The sequence below is a fragment of the Indicator indicator genome, chromosome 10 (assembly GCF_027791375.1).
Source record: "Indicator indicator isolate 239-I01 chromosome 10, UM_Iind_1.1, whole genome shotgun sequence".
Taxonomy (NCBI): Eukaryota; Metazoa; Chordata; class Aves; order Piciformes; family Indicatoridae; genus Indicator; species Indicator indicator.
In genome coordinates, this window is record NC_072019.1 from 4,182,299 (window position 1) to 4,209,811 (window position 27,513).

At 38.4% G+C, this 27,513-nt stretch overlaps 1 protein-coding gene across 1 annotated transcript in view; it reads left to right on the plus strand.

The window, feature by feature from the left end:
* The window catches only part of NR5A2 (nuclear receptor subfamily 5 group A member 2), a 77,416-nt gene extending 51,424 nt beyond the window's left edge, over nucleotides 1-25,992 (plus strand). The window contains exons 5-6 of the mRNA XM_054384092.1: nucleotides 957-1,104; nucleotides 25,745-25,992. Coding sequence (XP_054240067.1) covers nucleotides 957-1,104; nucleotides 25,745-25,992 — 396 coding nt within the window. The remainder of the gene's footprint in view (nucleotides 1-956; nucleotides 1,105-25,744) is intronic.
* The last annotated feature ends 1,521 nt before the right edge of the window (nucleotides 25,993-27,513 follow it).

Consider the following 27,513-nt stretch of genomic DNA (forward strand, 5'->3'; position numbering starts at 1 on the left):
GCTAAGAAGAACAAAAACCGCCCACACAATATCTCTGCTTCCTGTGGGAATACACTGATGTTTTGGGGCTTGAATAGGTGCTTCTGGCTAAGTTACAGACATTGGACTGTTTCCCATGAATACCATTATGTCCCACTGGGCTGCTACACACAGTATAGGCACAGAGCTCACTTCATCAGTCTTTCTGCCTAAGGTCATGCAATTACAATGAGAACTAGAGACACCAAATGAGTAAAGCAGGCTGATATGGGGACAGCTACCAGTGTCAGATGCAGTTTTCATATATAAAGCTTCTTAAAGAAAGCTAACACAGACAAACTAGTACTCACTGATATGACATACCAGGCAGACTTATGGTCTAATAATGTTAGGGGGTGGAAGGGAACTCCAGAGATCATCGAGTCCAACCCCTCTGCCAAAAGCAGGATCACATAGGGCGGGCTGCACAGGAATGCATCCAGGCAGGTTTTGAAAGTCTCCAGAGAAGGAGACCACAACCTCTCTGGGCAGCCTGCTCCAGTGCTCTACCACCCTCACTGTAAAGAGGTTTCTCCTCATGTTGAAGTGAAACTTTCTATATTCAAGTCTGTATCCATTGTTCCTTGTCTTACTACTGCGCACCACCAAAAAGAGCTTGGTCCCCTCCACTTGACACCCACCCCTCAGATATTTATAGACATTGATCAGATCCTCTCTCAGTCTTCTCAAGACTAAACAGCCCCAGGTCTCCTTCTCTCTCTTCACAGGGGAGATGTTTAAGTCCCCTAATCATATCTTTTCAATAGAGACCACTGTTAAATCGGTTTAGATATAAAATCACCTTGACTCGCTAACATCATTGGATTGAGAGTAATTCTTTTATCCAGCTGTATCCCAGTTGTATGAGATTGCTTGAAAGGTCCTGAAGTGGTTCTGCAGGTGTGACAACCAGACAGCAGTGCAATTCTCTTTCACAGGTGGATTATTCTGTAATAGCATCCCAAGCTGGAGCCACCCTGAACAATCTGATGAGCCACGCACAAGAGTTAGTAGCAAAGCTTCGTTCCCTGCAGTTTGATCTACGAGAGTTTGTATGCCTCAAATTCCTGGTGCTGTTTAGTTTAGGTAAGTACACTCCACGCTTCATACTGAGTAGTGTGGTTATTTCTTTTCCTAAAAACGCTGAAATATCTTGCTTTTATTTTTTTCCTGAAAAAACATGATTTTGAGATACATTTAATGAGGTTCACAGTAATCTGGGTTTGGATTTTGTTGTTTGTTTGGTTTTGGTTTTTTTTTAATTAGCCCTTTCAAGAAAACTGTGTATAAGGATTAAAAGTGGTTTTCTATGGAAATGATTCCTGAAACCTATGTGATTTAACAGACTGTTTACAAGCTTTCTGTATTTCTATGTGATTTTTGAATATTTCAGGATAAAATGCTATTAGAAAGTCTAGAGAACAGTGGGAAACACAGACTGACATGTTCTCCTGTGATAGTTAATATAGTTATATAAAGCAAATGGAGTGGGGGTATGGTTGAAGTATCCCTTTCTCAAAGGTTTTTGTGGTAAGTATAAACAATCTTCTTTGCATATGATGGTTGTCACGTCATAACTCATAAATCAGGAATGTATCTTAGAGGTTTTAAAGTGAAAGGAACTCTTAAAGTGCATGTTAATGATCACAGCTTTCAGACAGGAAGTAACCATTAAAGGGAAGATTGTTTTATACTAGTGGAGAGGACACGTAATGGGAAAGATACATATGCAAGACAAATTAGTTAAACCAGTGCCCTCCAATGAATCAGTCAAGAAGAATCTCCAGTGCTAGGAAAAAAAAAGGGCTTGAGGAGATGGATTCCTGTTGACTTCATAGGAACAGATTTTTCTCTGTTTCAGGTTTGGACTCTGTTGACTTAATAAAGCTGGTCTAAATAAACTTTGGACAAGTGAATTTTTATTTACTGGCAGACAGTTGAAAGGAGAGACTTGAAAACATAAACAATGTCAGACCAAATCATACCTCCACAGCCAACTGTTTTGCTGAAAAGGTATTTTGTCTACAAAGTGAGTGAGCAGTTGAGCCAAGTGCAACAATGAAAGAAATATGTGCACTGGTGATATTTAGTAAAGCTTTTCCTTAATTTTCCATTGCAAAAAAAAAAAAATCTTTTGTAAAGGAAGAAAATTCTACAAGTACATTATTATAATACAATTGCAATTAGACTAAAACTAACAGTTTTGATTACACTGTTACTGTCTTAAATGTGTCCCTCCATGTGGTGTTCATAGAATTGGAACCTGCTTTGGAAATTTTCAGATGAAGTTGTCTTTAAATAAAGGAAGCATAAAAGGCAATACTTCAGAGGCATAGGACTCAGAACATGGGGGGGGGAAAGAAAAAGAATTATTTTTAAAATTAGAGCAATGCTATCAGAATTGACTGTTGAGAAGTATGTCGTGCTATAGCCTAGGTAGAGATGTTGGATGCTCTTGGTAGCTACCAACATTTCGTATTCAGAGCTTTGTTGCTTTCCATGTCTTATATTCAGAGAAATCAAAGCAACCTGTCTGTTGCAGAAATTGTTTTCTGAATCAGTATGAGGAAGAACAAGAATTCAGATTTCCTAATTCCTAACAAGTAGGTTTTTTCAGTCATTAGACAGTAGGACAGAAACATCTAAAGAACATAGCTTTCCTCTGAGAAAATATTTAGAGAATTCATCTCAATTCAGTGATATTTTAAATTAGCCAAATAAGTCAATTGCATTTGGAAAATTCTCACATTTACTTGACTTTTTGTTTGATCACTTTCAAGGCTTTTCTAGTCTTCAGCATTGATTTAGGAATTGTTTTTCCACATTTAGCTCTTCTAATTCTCCTAAGTGGTGTTCTCACCGTCTGAAGCTGTTGGCCAGGAATACCTTGCAAGCTTATACCAATCCAGGTTATCCATTTTTTCTCTTATTTATGCTACTATAAGAAACAGAACCAATTCTGCTGCTAATAGGAGTCGTGTAGACACATCACTTGCATATACAAAACTAGCTAAGCATCAGATACTACATAAATAACTGGGAGCAATTGTTGTACTTAAGTATCTGTATGAATTTGGCACATACCTGTGTCTTTTAGGCATCTCAACAGAAAAATGGTTTTAATACCAAAGCCACATCATTTAACCAAATATTTTAAAAACCTCAGCTGGCTCTTGTTGAAAATCTGGCCCTGTAACATTTAATGGAATAAAAGGCACTTAAAGACATACCAGCCTTTTCAGCTTTTAAGGACATTCACACCACAGTGTTAACCAAACCAATAAAACCTTATGCTACTGCTTGGTTGAAAAAACAAATGTCTAATCTAAACCCTCTCAAAGGCAACACATAGTCAATAATCCACAGAGTTAATTTATTGAGAAGCTGTTTGGGTTTCTTAACTGTTCAGTTACAAGACTGCCTTCTAAAGCTGTTTGTTATTCATGCCTGTAGCGGATTGTCTGTCTCTTCAGGAGGTGGCAGTCTCCTTCAGGGCAAAGAACTTTTGCCTGACATGTCAGAAGTGATTATCTTGGTAAAGTAAAATAGTGTTCAAAATCCAAACCTCTTAGAAAAATTTTTCAAAACACAACTAAATCATAACCATTTTGCTTGCTAGGTTTTAAACGAGAGGTGCTTGTTCTTTATCTACTTGTCAAAGGTTCCAAAGGGCTTATACAAGAAAATGCTTTTGATGACAGCATTTAAAACGATGCTGTTGAAATTTAGAAAGATACATATTTATGTATCTGTGCAGTGCACAACTCTTCTTGCAGTCAAACTGCATATACCCACTCCAGTGAGTGGTGCGCCCAGGCACAGGAGCTCAACTTCTTTCTCCGGTGGGCCATTTAGTCTGTCTGGGCCCATCTATGCAACACTGCCAATTATATGATGGTACAGTTGATTCAGTAGATACTCAGTGAGACAGATAGTTTGGTATCTAGTTTCTTAAGTGTGGCATCTCTCTGGTTTAATTCTGTATAGTAACAATGAATGTAGAGTTAAGTAACTTCTAAATTCCCTTCATCATTTATGAAAAGCAAAAGTCTTTAAGACTAGGCAGTTCTTACCTCTTTGTACATAAAAGCTTTTCATCTCTCTGGATCGTCATACTTCAGTGACTGGTTACCCTCTGTGGTTCCTCATGCCATCTTGCAGTCCAGTCAAAGCCAGTCCCTGGAGAGGAGCAGGTTCTTCTCAGCAAATAAAAAGTTCAGCTGAATCAGTCCTTCAGCTCTTGTGCTCCCTCAGGTTAAAAAATCAGAGAACAAATCAGTCACTCAAGCCAAATAGAATTTCATATTATTTTTACTGGAGCCAAAATATGTTTCACTCTTTTCTTTGATTTCCTGTTTTCTGGGGCACCATTCTTGGGTTTTCATATATAGAATTATTCTCCTTTTAATTCCAGCCAAGGAAGTGAAGGACCACAACTTAACTCAGGTATATCAGCCAAGTTTTTGTGCACATCATGCAGATATGTGGATTAAAAAAAAAAAAAAAACAAACACCAAAAAAAGAACAGTAGCTCAAGAGAGATTAAAACCTACATTTCCTTGACTACTTAGTTGCATTTGACAGGTTTCCTTCAAGCAAAAAGAACCAAGATAGAGCAGTGACAATTCAGCAACTGTAACCTCACAAGTGATAGAAAGTTAGCTGCCAGGGACACATTGCAAAACTAGGGAAGAATGAAGTAATCTTCAACAGACTTGAGTCTTAAACCTAGTTTCAACACTCATTTATGAGCTCCTATCCAAAACATGGGAACAACACACCTAAGAAAGATGCTGATCACACAGGTGTGCGTTTATCAAAATACCTGTAAATGAGAATAAAGATACCTGGTTTCCCCTAAGATACCCAAAACGAGGATAATGTACTTTTTTTACCCTTATCCCCCAGTAATAATATCCTAATTTTTTCTATAGTATATAACCAGTATAGCCTATGGTACGCATTATCAAAAATTATACCTAAAATAAGCACAAATTGTTTGTCTTTATTAATTGCTGTTTTGAATGAAGATACTCTCTGCAGGCAGAAAAAGCAGATGTGTCAGTTTGTTAACCTGCTTTAATTTTCATCACCAAATTTGAAATTAATTTGGAAACACCCTTCTTTCTTTGTCATAAATTAGAATTCAAAATTTCTAACAAAACAAAGCAACTTCACATTTGCTGCTGAATTCTCTGATTCTGGGGCTGAAATAGATTGGCACTCTCCACTGAGATGCAATCTTGGCATCGCTAAAGACAAATAGAATTTCATATTGTTTCTACTGGACCCAAAATCTGTCTAACTCTTTTCTTTGATGTGCTTCCTATCACAGAATAAAGTTCATGGATTTTTTTAGCAATTAAATTTAAAATTAATGATATTTGAAGAACCAAATGAGTGTCTTACATGGGATACTTTCCATCATCTTCTGATGCAGCAGATCTCTTCATTTTACCATCTGGTAGCTTTACAGACTGATCACTTAACCTGAAATCAGCCATTGTTTTCTCTTTTCCAAAACTTCCCATTTGTCCTGCTAGTTTTTATTATCTGAACTCGGCAAGGATGATTTGTCAAACCTCCCATTAGAGCAGTTTGTAAAGTGAAATGCCAATAGGAAGAAAGTTAGACATCATTTGACCCATGTCCAGGCACTTGTCTGCCTGTGGAGGTAAATGCTAGACTAGGCAGCAGCTGACTGCTACTGCTCCCTTATCATTGTCAGGACACAGATAAATGTAGTTCATTTAAGAAATGAAGGCTTTATCAATGGACAAATAATTGCAGAGCCACTATTGATCTCACATCTCACTTAACATGAGACAAGAGGATCCTGTAGAAATGGCAAACGTTCAATCGTTGTGGAGTGCAAACAATGGGCCTTGGCTTAAACAACAACAACAAAAGCCCAACAAAAAGAGAAGTCCATTTTCAAACAAACCACAGCCTTACTTAAGGGTTCAGCAGAAATCCATCTGAATCTGCAACACTCCATTCCTGTTTCTGTTAAATAACAGGAATATTAAAAAATTGGTCTTTCCTTCTTTTTATTCTACCTGAAGTGTCAGAGCTGAGATGGGAGGAGGTATTGGAGGTACTGGGCTCCATCACCTGCATTTTTGGAAAAGAAATGTTAAGATCTTCATTCAAATGAAACAGGCTGAAATTAAGCATTTTCAAGGCAGATTGTACCCTCACCAATCACAGGACTAGACGGAGCTTCCCGCAAATATACACCCAAGGAGCAGCAGCACAAAACCTGCCTGTGCTGTGTTTCAGCTGGTTCCAGTAACTCACATTGATGCAGTTATACAACATTCTGCAGCTGCAAAACAAAACAAAACTAATGTTAAAAAGCACAGAAAGGAGAATCAGATAAAGGAATTAGTGAGGCAGGAGACTTTATCAGAACAAAGGCAAGTTTTGGCATATCTTTATTGTAGCCTTCCTAATAATCAAATTATACTTTCAACAAATATAGATCTGCTTTTACACTCTCTAGTAGGACTACACTAGCTTTTCAAAGTACAGTCCATGAAATGTGAACTTACTGAGAACAGGAATTAGCCAGAAAGCTTCCTCTTCCTTCCATCATTCTGGTATTTTAGTAGTAGAACAAAACTAATTAGGCTACCATGCAAGTGGCTCAGAATGCAGGAATTCGTTCTTCAGCACAATGTATTACCCAGCTCTTGCACTCCTTGCACCAAGATGCAGGGGATGCTGAAAGTTTCTGAGGTTACCAAAGTCACCTGGAAAACATAATGGAAGAAAATCCACTGAAATTTGTGAACTATTACTTCTGGCTCTTGCTAGACTGTGGCTGCTGCAGTTCGAGTGTCTGCTCCTGGGTGGTGCTGCTCCATACTTCTCTTCTTCTTACACTATTCCCTGCTCCTGGGCACTGCCAGGGATCTAGATGATCCTGAGTGGCAGCTCAGCCATTCTCATGCTTGCATTGGGTAGCTGTGAGCCATTTGTAGTTTTCAGGGACTCTTGAAGAGGTGGTGGTGGCTTGTCAGGATACCAAGCTCACAACAACTTTGTCTTCACAAAGATCTGAAGTAGGTGCTGTGAATTTGAAGAAAAAGCATCACATGGCAGACTTCTTTGGCAAGCCAGTGCAAGCTGGTGATGGAGCTGGACAGGTCCAGGGACGAACTTGTTATCACAAATGTGTTCATTTCTTACTCACATTGATGAAGGGTACCTAGGGTGTAAAGCAGTCTTCTAAGTGGTCACTCTAGTCATTTTTACTTCTGGTAGTTTCTAAAATACACAACTAATTTTACAGCTGGTTTTATATAGATATTTATTTATAATACACATGTATCACTGGGTAGTTATTATGAGATGGTTTCATTAAATCCCTTCACAGTTTTCTTATATTCCTCCAATCTGCTACCCAGGTGTACTTGTAAGATTGCATCTGGCAAACACCAGTAAGTGAGCAGTCAAGGGGTCCTGTACAATTAGCATTCAGTCAGGGCTTTCAGGCTTCCCCATATTACATTTCAATTTAGAAAAATACTTACAGCACACTTGTCAAATCCAGGCTCATATCTCAACCCTAACATCTAACCACAGTGAGCATCAGAGGATAATAGTGGCAAAGAAACATCTCCTAAACTTTGTGTAATCATTTGTAAGTCAAGAAGGATCGATTAGTATTCTGGAGATGTGACTGCTCAATATTTATACCATAGAGACTTGGCAGAAGCAAATAACAGTACATAAAGCTGCTGCTTGTCTTAATTAAATGCAGTATAATAGGTGTTAGGGATTTTTTTTTCTTCTTAGTGAAACGACCAGATATAACTCATTCTGAAGTTGAGAGCTTAAAAATAATCAATATGTATTTATAACAAGGGAGGGACTGAATATCATTATTGGCTGACAGATGACTAATAGATAAAACCAAGACTGATTTAAGGACATTTTTCTACTTGCTAATTTCTTACAAACTATTTGCCCCCTTGGATTCTTGATTATTTTTTGCTGCACTAACAGGATTTCAAATAGACTTTTTGAAATTAACATCTCCTCTGCAGATAGGTCACAAATTAGAGAATGTAGAATGAGACATCTAGCTAGGATGATCCCTTCACTGTGACAAACTTATTAAGAGTAAAACTTCCTGATGTTATGATTAGGAATCCCTAATAGCAAGTGATATTTTAACATGCTCCCTTAACATGTGTGATGATGAACAGCTGTTGATTGGCAGGCAGTGCAAGGATGACAGGTACAATTCCAGGTCACTTACAGCCCAGGCTTGTCTCAAATTTCACAGCAAAAAGTTTTGAGAGGGAATATGAAGAAGGCATGTAAATAGATCTGGCATATTAAGTGTGAGAGGCAGAGCAGAGAAAGAGAAGTACTTGCTCTGGAAAAGTGATGGAAATGGATATAGCATTGCAGGCAAGTCAGAGGGAAGACATGGCTTCATGATGCTGAATAACTGGTGATAGGGAAGGAAGGAACAGCTACAAGACTTTGAAAGTGAACACAGCTTGTCGGATGTAGCCTAGATAAGGGAAGATGCAAAATGATAGGGAAGCAATGAGCTGAAAGGGTACCTTGGCAGCCCCATTTGCTGTGGTAATTGAGATGTGTTATGATGAAGCAACGTGGTGTTTGTTAAAAGTTTCAACTAGTAAACAGTGGCTCCTGTGCATATGCCATGGAAGCCAATGAGAACACATTTTCAGGATCAACTATGTAATATTAGCTCAGGATTAATTGTATTAGAAACAGACAAACACAAAGGTGAAGGTCAATATCTTTTGGAAGACCTCATCTCAGAGTATGATGGAGGATATTTCTTGAAATCTGAAATCAAGATGACCACTTTCTTAAAGTTATTGTGATACAGCTCAATCAAAAGTTACAGACTGGATTGATGTCCAGCTTCTGGATGAAGATCTATGGCTTGCACTGAGCAGATGGCTAAAGGAGGTAGCAGTGATGTTTAAGTAGGTCCTTTCTTCTCCCTAGATCCATGAGGATAACTTTCATAGGCAAGAAGTTTAAATACCACTGTTTTTACAAACCTTTCTCTATTTGCCAAGTCCAAATTTGGTAACTTCTGATGTGAGCAGTTGTCAGCCATTTTATACAGTCTCTTGGTGCTGCATATCCCATATTGCCTTGGAAAGTAGGAATAAATCTCTTAGAGATGATGAGGGCCAGGAGAATAGTGAAATAATCATATTACTCCTGGACCATTTAACTCTTCTCTGGGTCTTAAGCAAAGCAGCCAGGCTACTCCATTCTACCACAAGAAGAGCTAAACTATTCGACTTTAATCCTCTGGGAAAGTAAAGCAAATGAATATGGACAAAATCTCATTTCAGAATCATCTCATGAGGGGCGTTCTCCTTTCATGGTGCCAGCATTGCCCAATAGAGAAATCAACTCTCTTGTCTTTAATTCTGCTTCTGACTCTATTACTGACTATGGAGCTTTGAAGTCTCTTAAATGGTATCTCAACTACAGTATCTGGTAAATGGAAACAATAGTTATCTACCTTTGTAAACAGTGGTGAAATCCAGACTATTAAAGATACTATGTAAGGTACAACCAAATTGAAACAACATTGTTTGAAATATCTACAGATACAATAAGAAAAACCACGGTTAAAAGGAATCAGATTTAAAATACCCTGTATAGAACTTGAGAAAATTTGATCCTTTTCTTTATAAATTACGGAATACGAAAGTAATTCTTTACTGTGTTTTCATGTAAGGGTCTAAAACTTTGCAAAATCTATTTTCAGAAGCTGGTTTTAGCATATTAGCACATGCAGGACAAAGTGGATTTTCTTTTGCCCTGTTCTTTTGTTTCTCTGCTTTTTCTGATTCCTTTATAAAGAAACAAACCCAAAGACACGTTCCTTTCACCATATTTTGTCAAAACTTGTAGCAAAGCCAAACAATTAAAAATCAGATCAGTCCTTAAATTTCTTACAGATGCTAAATAATCATGTTTGGAATGACAACTTTGATAAAGAACCATTTGCTCCCCAAGAACAATTTGCTACCCAGTGAGCTGACAGTTTTTAGTCCAGCCTCCCGTGCAGGCTCCACACATCATGCAGGCAATACGAAAGAAGTTAGCACAGTGTCCATCTCACAGATGCTAGGGTTATAAGGTATAGTTAAGAATTAAACTAGTATTTTTCATTAATAGTCTTTAATCATTCATTTTAGCCCTGAGTGTAGGAGTCATGAATGATAAAATTCTTGCAGAAATTCCAGAGGTAGCCCTCTGTTTCATGGATGAGGTTTTTTTAATAAACTCCATTAAATGTAGAGGAACTGTAATAATCACTCTTGATTTGTCCTGATTTGATTTGGTAAAATGCAATGAGTGTTGCAAATTCATCTCTCATGTAACTGCTGAGTACAGTGGCATTATTTGAGGCATGAATTTGATTCAATCTGATCACTACTGGTTTATGTTTTCTACTTGTCTGAGAGCTGCAAGCCATGGAAAAAAAAAAAAACACACCAAAAAAAGACTGTCTTCAGCAGGTACTTTTCGTGGTTTTTTGGGTTTTGTTGTTTGGTTGGGTTTTTTTCCTTTTCTAAAATGCATGGTTTACAAGGTTTTGAAAGAACAATAGGATTAGGTAGTTGAGAGAAAATTAGGTCATATATTTGTTAGATACAAATCTCGCAAGTAATTAGAAACATGAGTACCAAGTAATATTTGTATTCTGTGCTGCTGCCTTTGTGTGGAGACGGTGGGGATTTCAGAATAACCCAATCAGCGTGCCCTGCACTTTTTCCCTCTCTAATATGTTTATAGAATACTAGTAAGTATGGCTTTTAAACACCTCCTGTGAGGGGGAACAGTTACCTGCACATAACCTACATTTACATCTGTCCCTACTTGTGGACTACTTTTGCAATTTCTGTCCCACTGTTAATATACATTTTAGATGTTTAAGGTGCAAGTTTGAATGTGTTATATATGCAACAGAGGAAGTATGGGATTATATAGAGCCTTTTTTGCTACTATTCACAGAAGTGTTTAACGTCAGTGTCTATTTTTGTTAGCCAAGTTACCCAGCATAACATGGGAATAAATGGCTGTATATTAAGATGTAGACATGAATGAATATCCTTAACCTTGTGGGCAGTAAGACCACCCTATAGTCTTAATTTGAACATGTGCTTAAATGCTTCACTGAACACAGTAAGGAATATAATGGCTAAATTCACTTTGCACTTGTAACAGATAACTTACTAAATACTTTACAAATGAGAATGTATAGGCTTAAACCCACTCTTCATGTTTCTCTGGCTAAAAACACATATCACACAGGCTCTTACCTGAAGGTTTTATGTGGGTGACTGTCAGCCATTTATTGGAGACTCACTGTAGACTATCCCCAAATAATTTTTTTTTCTTACACTTTTGCTGCTTGTGCAAGATTGGACACTGGAAGAGAAATTAAAGCAATGGCTGTCTCTGAGGGAGTTAAAGTAGAGAAGTGAAATCTTGTAAAGAAATATGAAAAGAAGTATCAGGAGAATTAAACAGGAATCCAGGCAGCAAGAAAGAATCTGCAGGAGTAATGGGAGAAGAGTGGCAGGGAAGAGGATATCCAGGCAGAAGCCAGCAGAAGCCGGGGCAGTTGATGAAAATGAGGGGCAGCAGTAACATGAATCAGAGACACAGAGAACAGAGGACTTGAGATAGGAAGGAATCAAGAAAAATGGGGAGAAAAGCCAGGAAGGAAAGAGAAACTATGGAACTGTGATCAAAGCCAAGCCAGAGTTGGAGAGAAAGGAAACAGAAGCAAACAGGAAAGAAGGAAAATTCAGAAACAAACTTTATGGTCCAGCCTTGATTGCAGCTGTGATCATGAACTGGGAAGCAGAAGGGGACTGTGCAGAAATACAGTGTGTTCTGGTGTGCCAGTGTGTCCCCCAGTGACTTCTGCTGGCAGGAAAGGGGAGGGGAGCAATTCCCTAGGCTCTGGCAAAGCTGCTGCCAAGACTGGATGATCCTCTCAGAGCAGGAGTCCCCTGTATTGCTCTGCTTCTGTGCATAGTCATCAAGCATGGGACAAACTGAAAGACTGAGCCCCAAAACAGGCCATGTGGCTTGCTAAGTTTAATCTGCACATGACCATCTTCCTAAGGATATTTTAGGAATTGTTCTTTATAAGATTATTCAAAGATTAATGAGGAAAATAATACATTTAATGTCATCTTCAGTACTGGGAGGGTTTGATGTGTATTTTAAACATACTGCACAAACCTCTGCTTACAAGTGAAGGAAAGTCTCATCTCAAGAAAGAGAAAGATTTCAACATCAGAATGGGGAATGACACTACAGCAGCACCTTTCCTCTCTCCCAACACCAGAATTGTAATATAGATCACTGAACTGCTCAGGATAAGATAGACGATGCTATCCAGTCTTTCACTGGGGGAAAGCCCATAGCCTACACAGAATAAATGATACAGACTGTTCTTCAAGCCCAGTCTGAGGCAGGCTGGATGGGTGATGGCTTCAGAAAGTCCTTTCCTCTTGTCTAAGCAGCCCTCTTCAGGAAGGCATTTGGATTTAGAAAATGCAGTCACCAGCAGGGTTGAAAAGGACAGGTATCAGGTTCACATCCCCTAAAGAAGTACTGGAAAACAGCACTGCACACCGAAAATATTCTTTCAGAGAGGAACATTGCTAAGAGGTTGCCAGTGTCATCCAGACTGCTAACTGTGCTCCAGCTGGCCAGCTCTTAGCTGCATTTCTTCTCTTTTTGTTTTGAGACAGGGAAAAAAGACTCCCACAATCAATTAAAACCATAGATAAAACTACCAGAGATGAAGTAGGGAACAAAGGGAGAACAAAGCAATTAAGAACAATCCTACTAAAAATTCACTAGGCATACTGTAAAATTCAGAGATTGTTGTGCCCCTCAAAAAGGCAGCAGAGAGATGCAGACACTTAAAAGAGCTTTCAATTACTTACATGCCTTTGGCTGCCTTTCAGGATGCTGTGGCACTGGAAACAGCCATGGTAAATGTATTTTCTCTGCATTTGCCTTTCTTGACAAAACAGCTCCAATATTTTGATCTCAAGAATAATCAGCTCTTTCCCGTTTCCTTTTCAACTAACTGCAGACTTTTGCAAGTTAAAAATTAATGACAACTTCTCTTGCTCTTTGTTTTTTCTTCTTTTTTTTCCTCACAAAAAGCTTCTGTGCTCTTTACTTAAAAAAAAAATTCTTTTTCATACAACCTTTAAGTATTAGCCTAAAAAGAATTTGAACCATTCTCTCCCTCCTTCTACAACAACACTCAAACCGAATTCCACCCCAACAAAACAACCTGGCTCTTGGAAACCATTATTCTGAGGATGAAACATTGTGTTGTGTCCTTTACCACTATTACAGGCAGTCAGTCTGCTAGAACATATTGGGCGATTATAGGTTAGTCTTTTCAGAGAAAGCCATGGGTTTCAACTTAGCAGTAACCATCTATCAATTCTTGAGATTATGCCATGATTTACTGTCACAGCATCATGTATTCTCTGATTTTCTGCCTCCTGTGAAACATTGTGCTTTCCTTTTCTATTGATGTATCAACTATAATAGTTACAAGCAGCTACAGAAAAATCAATAGCGAACTTTCATTACTGTGCACATGAAGAGTACCATGCTGTGAGAGCACCTAGCTGTTAAATAGTTACCAGCAGTGAGGTAGACTGTAAATGTCTGTTATTTTGGTCTAAATGAAGAATGTCTGAATTTAAGACAACAAATATCTAGGATTTTTGACACCACTGGATTCTGTGTCAAGTTTTTCCTGAGTGTGATTTTTTTTTTCCACAGGCGTCAGGTTTAATTTGTGTTTTCTGTGCTGGGATCTGTGTGGGTTTTTTTAAACCTGAAGCTTACAAAGGAAATTAATATCAAAATAAATAAAGTATTGCCAGGCTGTGCTTAACTGTAAGCTCATTAGGCTTGATTGGACAGAAGTGGTAAGAACTTTGTTGATCTACTCTGTATCTTACCAAATTAAGCTGGCTTTGATTAAGGTGATCAGACCAATAATCTCTGTGTTAAACAGATAGGAGAAAGAGGTACTACAGTGATACCACAGACTCCCTCATCTGCCATGTGGCATCAGGGGACCAAAAACTGCATCAGCCCTTGTGCAGGGAACTGTGTTAGGGACAGCTCCAGCCAGAGGCTAATGGGGGTCTGGAGGCCTTTAATTCCTGCTCCTGATATTAAACCCATGGAAGCATCTCATCCATATCTGACCAAACATTTGAGCCTGAGATGAGCAGTGAACAGAAATCTGGAGTTTACCTGACTTATTTCTGCTGAAATGTTAAAAATGTGCTGAGGCAATACCTTACCTGAGAGCCTCCAGTCCTTCCTGATGAGAGCATCTTGCCTGGAAATCAGAGGTAGCTGATAAATATCTTTTAAGAGTCTCATATTTGAAATGCAAGTGTAAGAGTATTTCCTCTGTCCCACACTTCTTTACCCTGTCTAGCTGATAAGTACCCATGTTTCCAGAGGAACTTTCAGATAGGCTTTCCTCTAGTTTTCATATTAGTCTGTTTAAAACTGGAAGCAGGAGGATGAAGAAGAGTGGTATACACATCACAGTCTTTGGGAGAGAGTCCAAAAGCTGCCAGGCCTTTCCAGTGTGCCCTGAACGTCAGCACTGACACTTGCAGAGTGCTGCTGTAGTTGCAGATGTCCCCATTTGGGCTTCTGTCACTCTTGTTTGCCAGACCACTTCCACAACTAAGCGCAGACGTCTCACAGTAAAAAATGAAACCTGCACCTTCCCCTCAGATCAATAGGCAATGTCAGAAACAATATGCTTTGAAATACTGCAGCAGAAAATTACCTACCTTAGTTGTGTTTGTTGTCCATGAAAGCAAGACAGAGAGCACAGGAGAGCAAAGCGTTGCTATTTTCCACCACCTAGCAGGAGGCCCAGCAGCCTGGGCCAGCCAGGGAGACAGAGAGGATGGGACAGGAGCCCTGTCTCATGGCTACTGGTGATGCTGTCACTCAGTGAGGAGCACCAGTGCATGGTCTATTGCATTTGAACAAATTAAGTGTGGTAATGATCTTATAGCTGATACACACACATAGATGAAAGAACCAAACTCGTTGTCACTTTTCATCTAAGCTAGAAAATTTTTGTCAATGCTAATTCAGTATTTGAGAGACAGCAGCTTCACTGTACCATCAAGGACCTTGTGAGCTGCAGTTGTATTTACACAGTAAATAACTGTAACTGCCCAAAGTGGGGTCTAGCTCTTCTAAATAATAATGATAGAATTCAAATGTTTGGTTGATAAGAGTCATGGAATTGGATCTACCGCAGCGCTTTCAGAACTGAGAAATTAATGCATTTTGCTTTCTGTTATTTAAAAAAAAATTACCTAAGAAAACAGTTCTTTACTGATTCTACTTCCCAATTATTACACAGGCAGAGGTGATTCTCTTTTCCCTCTTCTTTCTAAACTAGAATGAGCTTCCACTGATAACAACTTTGTTCAGTGAAAAAAACCTTGCTAGTGCAAATATTGGCACATAAAACTAGCAACTAGTCTTTAAAAAACTAGTCTTTGAAAGTCTCAGGAGGAAAAATAAGGTTTTGAAATCAGTATGTCTGAAATAGGATTGGTTAATTGTGTCACACACTGAGCCTTGTCTCAAAACAGTGCAAAAAACCTGCTGATTTAATTGTCAGTTATGTTGACAGAAAGTCATAGTACAGTGCTGTACCTCCTAGATCATCACGTCACTAAAACACCTTTGTTTCACTGTGTTTTTTTCTTTTAAAGAGGATGTAGTTTAATAATTTTTGCTCCTGTGGGACTTGGGATCTAAACAAAAAGATAAAAGTCAAACAAAATTCACTAATTAAAAACAAAAAAATAATATGAAATTCTACCCTTATTTGGAAAGCACTCTAATGATATAACAGGCAGGCCTAATATTTTAACCAAGTTCAAAAAAGTTTGAAATACAGTAATTAAATGCAAATACAGTCCTGATCCCAAAGACCAGAAGAATGCCTTTAAGCTAGTATTTATAACAAGAGCTATTCGACTGAGCTCTCTTGTAAATTTTATCATACCTGAGGCAGTTTTCCTCAGTCGATTAGCTGGAAAGCTGAATATATCCTGAGGCAAACTAGACATCTAGTACAGGCTAAATTCAACTACTGGAGCTTAAATTTGGCTTAATATATCCCCACTTGGATCTGCCTGTTTAATTCTCTTTCATATGATAACGTTGGTTTATTCATAGTCTGGACTTGCCACCTGAACAAACTGTACCTCATATCTTATTCTAATGGAATAAGAAAACTTTGTAAAAACCACAGAAGTTCCTGACTGAAAATCAAATGCAAATTTGGGATTAAAAACTGTTTTGTAAAGTGACTACAAGATTAGTACAGAGAGATTTTTTCCCCTAAGGAGTACTGCTTTTTATGATCATGCATTTTTTATACTCTGCAGAGACAGATGGGCTTTATAAAAGGATACAGACTGCTTCTCAAAAGGCTTTCAGTGGCAGCTGCACTTCTGTGTTTTAACCTCAGTAGAAATTTACATTCAATATTTTCCCAGAAAATATTTATATTTCTCCTTTTAGGACTATATCAGCCCTTGGTGGCAGCAGTAGAAATACCTCTGAGATTAACCTGGTCCATTATTCCTATTTTTAAACAGTACCTGAGTAGTAGGAGAAGAATAGACAAGGAAAGGATAGATAATGTGCAAGTTTCTCATGAGTGTGATGAATCCAATCATTCAGAAAAGTTGCCAATGACTAAGCAAAAGAAGACCAAATATTTTCTAGCAAATATTTTTTAATATTTTAATTCCTTTTGTTTCTAAATACTGTTCTTTTCAGATTGTTTCTTGCTCCTCTCTACATTATTATTATGTGCTATAATTACAAGTTTCACAAAACACCCTTTCTGCCTCAGTTCATAACTTCAAGGATTTTGTGTGATGTCCCTATCACCGTTCGCAGGAACTTCATAAATATTTATGGCATCTTAAACTATTCACACCCTACAAATTGTAGACACTGACAGATAGTTCCCTTAAACACCAACAATCCTGTATTGTTCATGTGTATTGAAAATTCAAATGATGGTTCAGAAATTAACTGGGGAAACCATTTGGTTCAGTAAATTTACTGTTTATTCTAATTTTTCAAACTCTTATCAGAAGCTTAGTTTCTGCTTTTATCAAATATGATACTTTTTTTCTTTCTGGTAACTGTGTGATATAAACTAGTGCTGTGGCTATATATCTGCACTTAAGCAAATATGTATACATATATATATACATATATATATAAGCCAGCTGATAGTATGATGATTAACATACTAGTTTTCTAAGTGAATAATTCCAGTTGAATATTCCATCAGTGCTAGCCCAGACTGGATGTGAGGAAGAAGTTCCTCACCATGAGAGTGATGAGACCCTGAAACAGGTTGCCCAGGGAGGTGGTTGAGGCCCCATCCCTGGAGGTGTTTATGGCCAGGCTGGATGAGGCTCTGGCCAGCCTGATCTAGTGTGGGGTGTCCCTGCCCATGGCAGAGGGGTTGAAACCAAATGATCCTTGTGGTCCCTTCCAACCTTGACTGATTCTATAATTCTATATAATATGAACCTGAGATTAGATGAGGAGTTAGGAAAAATGAGTTTTGAGTCATGTTCTTTCTCAGTTTATCTGTGAGGCCTTCACTAAATCATTTCTGCCCTAGTTTATCAACAGGTGCCAGCATACAAGTGTGACCATGGCTCCTCAGGATAGTGGATACACATTTTTTTCCCTGGAAAAGAGAGACTTGGAATGAGACATTTTTTCTAGGATTGATCTATTGTTTACCTTAGGTGGTCACTAGGTCAAATATACAAACAAACCTGGAAGCAGAAAGCAGAAACCTATGTCAGCCCAGGCAGGTTCCCTAACCACCAGCCTACAAAGGCAGGCTACAAATTTGGGATTACATCACCTAGGATTATTTTTTTTCAGTGCAGCTTCAACCTAAAGACTGAAGTTTAGTTTAGCAGTAGCTAAGACCACCCACTGGCATGGTGGGAGACTCCAGTTGTTTGGGGAATTTCCTTGAAGACAAAACAGAACAAGTGTTGTTCAAATTCCTGTTCCTCAGTCATGTCTACAAAGAAAGCAGCATCTACTCTTTCATGTGGAACCTAATCCTGTCAGTGAATGCCTAAATGTAGATTAAAGTATCTACAATACAAGCCTTCAGTTAATAGGCAGGCTGCTCTCAGACCCAGAGGAGCAAGAGACCCAAAGCAGGAGCAAGTCTGGGACATCAGCAGGGGAAAGTGAAAAAAAGTGAGATGGCAGTGGAGTTTAAGCATGGTTAAAATGAAGCACCAGCAATGGAACCACTGCTTGGGGTGGTGTCTACAGTCTGTCCCCAGCATCTGTCCATCAGCCTTGTGTGCCAAATGGCTCTTCACATCCCTCACTGTGCTTTTCCCTCATGAGTCTCAGTGAAAACCAGTGGACTTTGTTGAAGGGTGTAGCTGGCTGTGGACTTTGGGCCACAACTTATGTGCAGTTGTTCCTCCAAAGAGGCCTGGCAGGATCTTGGTTTATTGTTTCAGTGACTGTGGTATCAGATATACCTCATTTGCAAGTAATAAGGATGTTGATTCCTGGGATGCCAGGATGAGAAGCAGGTGGAGATTTTGTTTGTTTGTTTAACTTTCAAGTCTGAAATTCAGCCTGAGCTGTTGAAAATCAAACTGTTTTATTTTCCTGAGTGATGACTCAGTAATTACACCAGTCAGAGATTCCAGAGATCAAATCAGGTTTTGCTCTTTGTCTTCACTGAGACTGCAAGAAGAGAAACAATTAAAATGTACTAAAATAATTTTACAGTTGCACAAGAATGGAATCCAGCTTACTTCCCCATATCTCCCTTTCCACTGCAGAGCTAACAGTAGCAAAAGCATTCATAACATTCTTCACAGAAGTCAATAAGCATGGTTCTTAGATAGTAGGACACTGTATTGTCGGTGGGAATCTGTCATTTTGCAGTCTCTTTGGAATAGAAGAATATGCTTCAGTATTTTAAATAACATTGGAAAGATGCCTACCGCTGTAAAACACCACTAAAATATGTTTTCATTGAGCCTGAGATGTTTTGAAACAAACCAAAGGTCCATCAAGATTGAATACTGAGCAGATGAAATAGGTTTCAGATTACAAATTCTCTCATAAGCATCTTAATGCTCACTTTGAAAAACATAAATCATTTTGTCTGGTACTTAGGTGTGAAGTACATTGCTGTAAAAAAATTTAATCAAGATTTTCAAAACAGTGTGCTCTTTATCTGATTTTATGTTAAACTGAAAAAGAACATGAAAACTGTTAGAGATCGATTATTGCTTAATTACTGCCAAAAAGAGAATCATTCTAAAGAATGGGAAAAGTTTTCTATGCATTTGGTTTGGACTTGGGAATCTTAAGAAAATAAAAGTGGTTTCTGTTGTTCTAATGTAAAGGTTTTTTGAGGTGTGGGAAGTACTAAATATAGCACCTTGCCACTGATTACCAAACACATCTATCAAAAATTGTTTCCCATGACTTCTAAGCAAATAATATTCAGCACAAGTCTGCTGTAATAAAGCTGAGGAGAATTTTGCAGTAAGGAGCTTATCTTTACCATAAATCTTCCTTCATTATAGTATTTTGTCTGTCAAGAAGGCTTAGCTATAGAATAGCTTACATCTGCCTTTGTGACAGATGTGCAATGTGGAACCACTGTTGTTGCCATTCACTTCAGTGAAGGAGAATTGTGGGTAATTTCCAGAGATTGGCACTTTATCACCCATTACTACTCTTGCCTTCAAAACTTTTTTAGCACATGTCAAAATCTACTTGTCTTTAAAGTTCTGGAGCTCAGAGGGTTTGCAAGGCTGGCAGAAAGCAGGCAAAGAAGCTAGGAAAAAGCTATATTTTAAATAGAGGAAGGTTTGGTAACATCACTTTCCTCCTGGGTAGTCCCTCTTATTTGAAATATTCGGGGGGGGGGGAACCTTCATAAAAATTAACATATTCCACCTTAAAAGGTTAAACAGGAACTGACCTCACACCAAAACCCCTGAGGGTAATCCCATCTTGAGGCTGAGAAGGAACACAGTGTATCTTTCAATAAATAAAACAACAGCTTTCTAAGCAAAGGCAATGCTGCTTATTTAAGCTATGCAGTCTGGCTGAAAAGACAGACCTCTTGGAGAATGAACCTGAAGGCCATCCTGGCCAAAAATACCATCACTAATAGAGTTTGGAAGACTCTCCCAGGAGACCTTGTGGCCTTCCAGTATCTGAAGGTGGCCTACAAGAAGGCTGGTGAGGGACTTTTAGGGTGTTGGGTAGTGATAGGACATGGGGAAATGGATTCAAGCTACAGGAGGGGAGATTTAGATTAGACATTAGGAAGAAGTTCTTCATCATAAGGGTGGTGAGACACTGGAACAGGTTTCCCAAAGAGGTGGTGGAAGCCCCATCCCTGGCTGTTTTTAAGGCCAGGTTGGATGTGGCTCTAGGCAGCCTGATCTAGTGGAAAGTGTACCTGCCCATGGCAGGGGGGTTGGAACTAGATGATCCTTGAGGTCCCTTCCAACTATGACGATTCTATGATTCTAAGACATCATATTTTACCTACATGTTTAACAGTCATTCCAAAGAGCTAGTAAGCTTTGAGACTGGTTGGGTTTTCATAAAGTCCTTCAATGATGGGATTCTTCAGTCCATTCAGGGTGAGGAAGCTCAACCCTGGGCTGGTATTGATTCCTGTTGCCTGGATGTATCTCTAAGACTGTTTCGAGTCTTAGGAAAGTGAGAAATTTCTCCCCGTAGAGAAGCCTAAATGCAACCTTATTTCATCCTTTCAATACCAGGACTCACAATGGTGTAAAAGGCAGAGAGGCAGCTGAGCTGTGTGCACACCTCCTCAACCCTTTCATGTACAGAGCAGCTGATAAAAGGCACAAGCAGCAGAATTTAAGTGCCTTTCCTTGGGAAATATTTACGCTGCTCCTAAGGAGTTACTACTTTTCAAATTTAAATCTCTCATTCTGTTTCATTTTTCTTTTTGAAATTCCCAGACCACAGGAAGCTCTCTACAGATTAGTAGACCACCAAATCTTCAGTATTTCATGTTTGGAATATGAGATGGAGAAAATCTCTCTGAAACCTAAATATTTTCCCCCTCTAAAGACCAGACCCATTTTTGGGGAAAATATGCAAAAGTGTTCTCCTCAGGCTGAATGTTGTGTGCAATTTCAGCTTCATGCACAGCTTTATAGCAGATGGAGAAAATAATCAAAATGGGAGGATTTCTGGGAATACTGGCAGATTTTTACTCTGACTGCAGAGCAGATCTTGACACACTATAATGCTGTTTTTGTCTTAATCGTCAGAAATAAGCTATAGAGAACAAAAATTCTTTGTTTGACAGAAAAGCAATTGCTATGTCTTGTAAAACATATAATATATTCCAGAAGACCTAAGGGTTTACTTTCCAATAAGGATAGAAAAAGATGTGTGCCCCACTGTGAGCTCACAGTAAGGCTGTTTCATGTAAAAAGTTGGTAATTAGTCCCTGAGTGAATAAAGTAGAAGAGATAAGAGACTGATACTTACTGTAGCAACACAAAACGCTTTTTCTTGCTGCTAGGATTTAAAGGGTGTGTGGGTGGGAGGGGGAGACCTATTCCTGCTCATTTAATTTACAAGTGTTTAAACCTTGGAAAATTATTTCTTGCATTAAGCTTAAACATGTGTACTTTAAATTGTTACTAACCGATGTAAGGATTGATAAGAGACATTCCAGTTCTGAAAGAGCAGACAGGAAGGAAGAGTCGTATGAAGGCGTAAAAGACTGTTGTGCTGCACACATCAACAGCAGATTTCATGCTCATTGTACACCACTGCCTTCAGCAGACTTACACCAGCACTGCTTGGTGTTTCACCAAGTAAACTGATTAGCATGCGAAGGATCATTATCAAAAAGGAATTACTTGGAAAACTAAATCACGTACCTTTAGCCAGAGTTATATAATAAATACCAGGAACAAAAACAAACTCCAAACCCATCTACTTACAAACCAGTTATTATTTAATGATGTTTGTATTGCTATCAGCTAACTACTAAGTACCAGAAGTGAAAACTGTATTGCATTTTTTCTACTACCTGCAGATATTAGACCTACTGGAAATAACGTAATACTCACATTTTTCCCTTTGTTGCTGTGATTCATCTTTAGTAGAGCAAGAGTTTGTGATTCTCTCTCTCTCAAAAACAGCTATGTAACTTATACTGCAACTATGTGCTTGGCAAACTTCTTTTTTAACAACACAAAAAACGTGAGAGCTTAAGGCACTGCAGTGGAGCTTTGCACAGTGATCTCAGCACAATCCTTTGCCTTCTCTCTCTGTTCAGTTTGTCTTACTTGCTTTACTTCAGTATTTTTTGTTCATACATGTGAGGTGAGAGCACTTACCAAAAATTATATGCAAAAATCTTGCTTGCTTCAGGAAGACTCACTCCAAAATGACAGAACTGGTCATAAGGTTGCCTCTACATCCCCACTGTTATGATCACACTCGTAGAGAGATTTACACATAGATTAATTGTGTAGTGATGTCCTAACCTGTAATCATTTGGACTATGAGTATCAGATTAAATATAGAAACAGTCAGGAAAATTATCTGTATTTTCACTGCTTAACTAATAACATCTTGTTTATAAGGGCTGAGCCTCACCACAACTATCAAGAATTTGTGTAGAGGAAAGACATTACAACCATATCCTCAGGCTGGATGGGGTATATAAGGCCAAAACCTACTTTTTGTTTACTGTTAGACTTAACTGAATTAATTTTTACATCTGACTTCAGTGCTTATGCTGCCATGCACAAGTACTTAAACAACTGTCTACAGTAATGAGTTAAGAAAACCAGCACTGACCTTCTTCCCACATAGTTCTGCTACTTCCATGCCATTCAGCTAGGCTACATAGCAAATGAGCATATAGGAACACCCATACAATACACAAATACACCTGCTACTGCCCAAAGCCAGTGAGCCTCTACATGAGAGTAACCTAGATAAAATATTGTGCCTCATTTTGACTTGAAATACAATAGAAATAAGCTGAAGACAGAATGCGTGAAGCATACATTGAATTAATAACTTTTGCAAGGAAGAAACCACAACAAACAAACAAACAAAAAAAACCCAGCCAACAACAAAAAACCCCACAGAAAATTTGCAATTCTTAGATTGTTTCTTCTTGATTTTTTTATAAAATTTATGTTTTGATGTTGCCAATGAATCCATATTCCATGCAGTAACACTTACAGAGGAAAAATAAGAATGAACCTGCTTTTCCAGGAGGTCAGCACAATTTAATCTTACAGTCTGATTCAAAACAGACAACAATGGAAAGATACCCTTTTCTTTTAATGAGGGTTGAATCAGCTAACAGTTTCTTAAAAAATAATCTGATATTTAAAGAATTTTTAACAGGAAAAAAATTTCAAATTCTGATTCCAAAATCATAAATTTTTGTCTTGCTATTTAACACAGTTTAATCTACAAAAATATGCTTAGAACACCCTTTTTTTTTTAAGCCAGGTTACACTCACTACAAAAATACCTTAGTAGTTGTATGTAGGTACATAAAATAATAAACAGGTGTAATTTGTGTGAGAAAATGTCCAGTGTAATCCAGGAAAACATGCTTATCCAAAGATCTCCAGAGACACTAGCAAAAAGACTTTGGATAAATGAGTTTGAATAGCTAAGGGACCAGGCATAGCAGCTTTGAAGTTTCCAGCTCTCCTCACTGTGGATAATGCAAAGTTCAGATGATTCTTGTTGGACAGCCATCATAATTCAAGTATTGCTAGCAAGTTCCTTAAGCCAGTGAGCAAAATTTGGACAGAGGTGATGTCCCCAGTTCCCAAACAAGCAGCACAAATCTGGGAGCTTCTTGCTTCATTTTCAGAGTGAAACTGGGACATGAAAGAGGCAGGCAGCAACAGCCACAGCAGGAAGCACTCAGTCCAGCTCATGCAAGAGTGAACCTGAAGTGCAGCTGGCAGCCAGCACATTCCAGAGAGGCTCCTGCTCGAAGCCTGTCACTCAAGCCCTGGAAGCTTTGTGTGCTGCCCTGGGCTGCTACTGGGATCCTTGGCATTCTTGCTGTCCTAAAGAAAATGTTTGCCTCCTCCATGCATTTCCCTCATGTTCCAGCACGTGGTTATATGCAGGAACCAGTATTAGCTGTATTTAAAGCACTTCTAGGAAAAGGTACAGTAAGACCAAATTTACACAGCCTCCCAGGCTGCTGATGGACTTGGGGACCAACGTGTGTTCCTGTTTTGCAAAGGAAAACACTCATTTCCCCTCCAATTAAAGGCTGGCATTTACAATGAACCAAATTCTGCCAATTTCCCCTTCTCCTGTGCTCCAAGAACATCCATAGAAGAGCAGAAGAGCAGTCTGTATTCCACGTGAATTACAGCATAATTATGCCTAGTATCACCGTGTTTTAGCATTACTAGAAACTGTGTTGCAGCACTCTACTGATGGTATAAATGATCAAACACCAGCTAAAACAAGTTCACCCAGCAAGAGCACTTTGATCACCTCACTCTTTCCGCATTATAGCAGCACTCTAATTTGCAAGCTTTAGAATAACTTCTGCATTCTCCTGACACATTGAAAGACGATGCCATCAGAGAAATTTTTACACAAGGAAGCAAAAAGTGAGGAGTTAATAGACTGGCATTTATTTCTCTCTAGCATTTCCAGAGTTTGGATTCACTGTATAGGAACAGAATATAACCAAACAGAGGCAAAGAGAACAAACTATACCTGCCTTACCAATGTAAATGCCCCCGTTGCCCAATACAAAAAAAAAAAAAAAAAGAACAGAAAGAACAGTGTTGGATTTCAGACACCATATTGAGGTTAAAGGGCACTATTCTTATCTGTTATTCCACCCAAAGGACAATGATTTCATTTTATAAAGGTCATTAGTCAGTGAAATATATATTTTAGAGAGTTTCTAGTAGGGAAGATTATTTTGGCAGTCACTGGAGTGTACCAGATGGTTCATTAACATAGGCTAGACAAGTCAAAGGCTTTCAGAATCATTTAGAAAATGTCAAACAGAAACAAGAACCCTGTCACTTTTTATTAGAATTAACTACATCATACCCTGGACACAGATTTCACCTTGGGTCAGAAAAATTAATACAGAATTATATGAATTGTGTAACATACTAGGTTAAAGATAGGGCTTCCTCTTGGGACTCATTTGCTAGCAATATATTATGGTCTTCTACTTAAGGAATCCTCAACCTTTCTTTTAGTAAGCTATGAAAAGAGCTGACCTTGCTTAGACTCCATTGGTGTCTAATTGATTTGAGGGATATGCAGAATTTCAACAAGACACTCCGCTAAAGCTCTTCTGTAATCATTTTCCCAGGAAAGTTGGCAAAAGGGTTCACTGAATATTCAACAGCTTGTAAAGTATGCTTTTGTCAGGAGGAAAAAAAATACATCCATTTAGTGAAACACTGCTTTCGGAAACAGGAATTCAGATGCAACTGATTTGTTGTTTACTTTCTTTTTTATTTATTTTGTTATCATGCAGATGTTAAAAACCTTGAGAACTTCCAGCTTGTGGAAGGTGTTCAGGAACAAGTGAATGCTGCTCTGCTGGACTACACAATGTGTAATTACCCACAGCAAACAGACAAATTTGGGCAGCTTCTCCTGCGACTACCAGAAATCCGGGCCATCAGCATGCAGGCCGAAGAATACCTCTACTACAAACACCTGAACGGGGATGTGCCATGTAATAACCTTCTCATTGAAATGCTGCATGCAAAGAGAGCATAAATTATACCCATTAGAGCTTCTGCTTTCAAGAAAAAAAAAAAAAAAAAGAAAAAAAACCCCAAACAACATATTCTGGACTGCTCCAAGCAACACTAATTAAACCATGGTTTTAAGACTTTGCAAAATGGTATAATAATCAAATACTAATAGTAAATAAGTGATGTATCAGGGTATTTGTATTGCAAACTGTGAATCATATGCTACACAGCCCCAAAGGAATCTACATGGGACTTTATACTGGAGGGAAGTGAACTTACTAAGTGGATACCATCACCAATATCAATACAAAAAAGGACAGAATGATACTTGTATATTTAACTCTGCTGATTGCCAATATGAAGAAACTTAGGAGAAAAAAAAAAAAAACTGATCCATATTACCAAGCTAGGATAGTGGGGAATTTGTGTGCACTGAATTCCTTCACTGTATAGCAGGACTTCTAAAACAGTTCTAACAGATGCAAAACTGCATTCTGTAGCATCTTCTGTCATCCTTCCAAGGACCCAACACTTACTTCTTCTGTGGCATCCATTCAACAATCTGTAAGAGAGAGCTGTCATAGGCCACATGCTCTGTAGTATCGCCACCAAATCCTAAGAGGCTGGTTTTGACTGTTGGTCTCTCAGGCCTGCAAAGAGCTACTATGAAGAGTCTGTTATCCAGCTAGCTTGGCATCCTTACTGTGCCCTGGAGTTTGTTTTGTCATGTGTTCATGTTGTTCTATCAGGCAGTATCACTCTTCTACTGCTGTTATTGGATAGCTATTAAATAGCTAAGATACCAGATACCAATTCAACTATATACCTAACTAGGGCAGGGGCTAAAAGATAGCTCTGCTGTATATTCACAGCCATTTCCAAATAATGGAAATGGAGATATTTTAGCCATCAGAAAGAAGAACTTCTTTGACCAAGAGAAAAAAAAAAGATAAATTCTTAGGACATCGAATACTGATGTTACAACACTAAAATAAAAAAATGCACTTAATGATGCAAGAATAGAAGAACTAATTGCATGACATGATGATGCCATGAAGCTGATTATCTTTCAAATAGCCAATAAAGAAAAAGCTAAATTCTAAGTCAAATATCCAACATCTAATGAAACTTTTTTTTTTCCTTTTTGAGATTAGGTAATATAGATCTTTCATGCAAAGAAAGAAGAGTGAAGAGTGATACTGCTAGGTCTGTGTAGGCCAAAGTCTGCTGCAGAACAAATATTAGAGAAGAACAAACAATTCTCTCTCTGTCCAAATGAAGGTATCAGTATTAACATGTAGTGCCACAGTTATGAGTCTTGCCTTATTTTCATTACACTTAAAGGTAACTGTGCAAGTGTGGATCAACATAGGTTTAAAACAAAGTATTAATCTCTAACATTAACAAAAACATAGTGTTTACATTCTTTAGGTCCTGTGGGGAAAAAACTGTGATAAAATTGCAGAGCAGTGATTTCCTTATTGTTTCTTTTAAATTGGTAATTATTTTACCAGTACTTAATTACTGTATGTCGTGAGACACT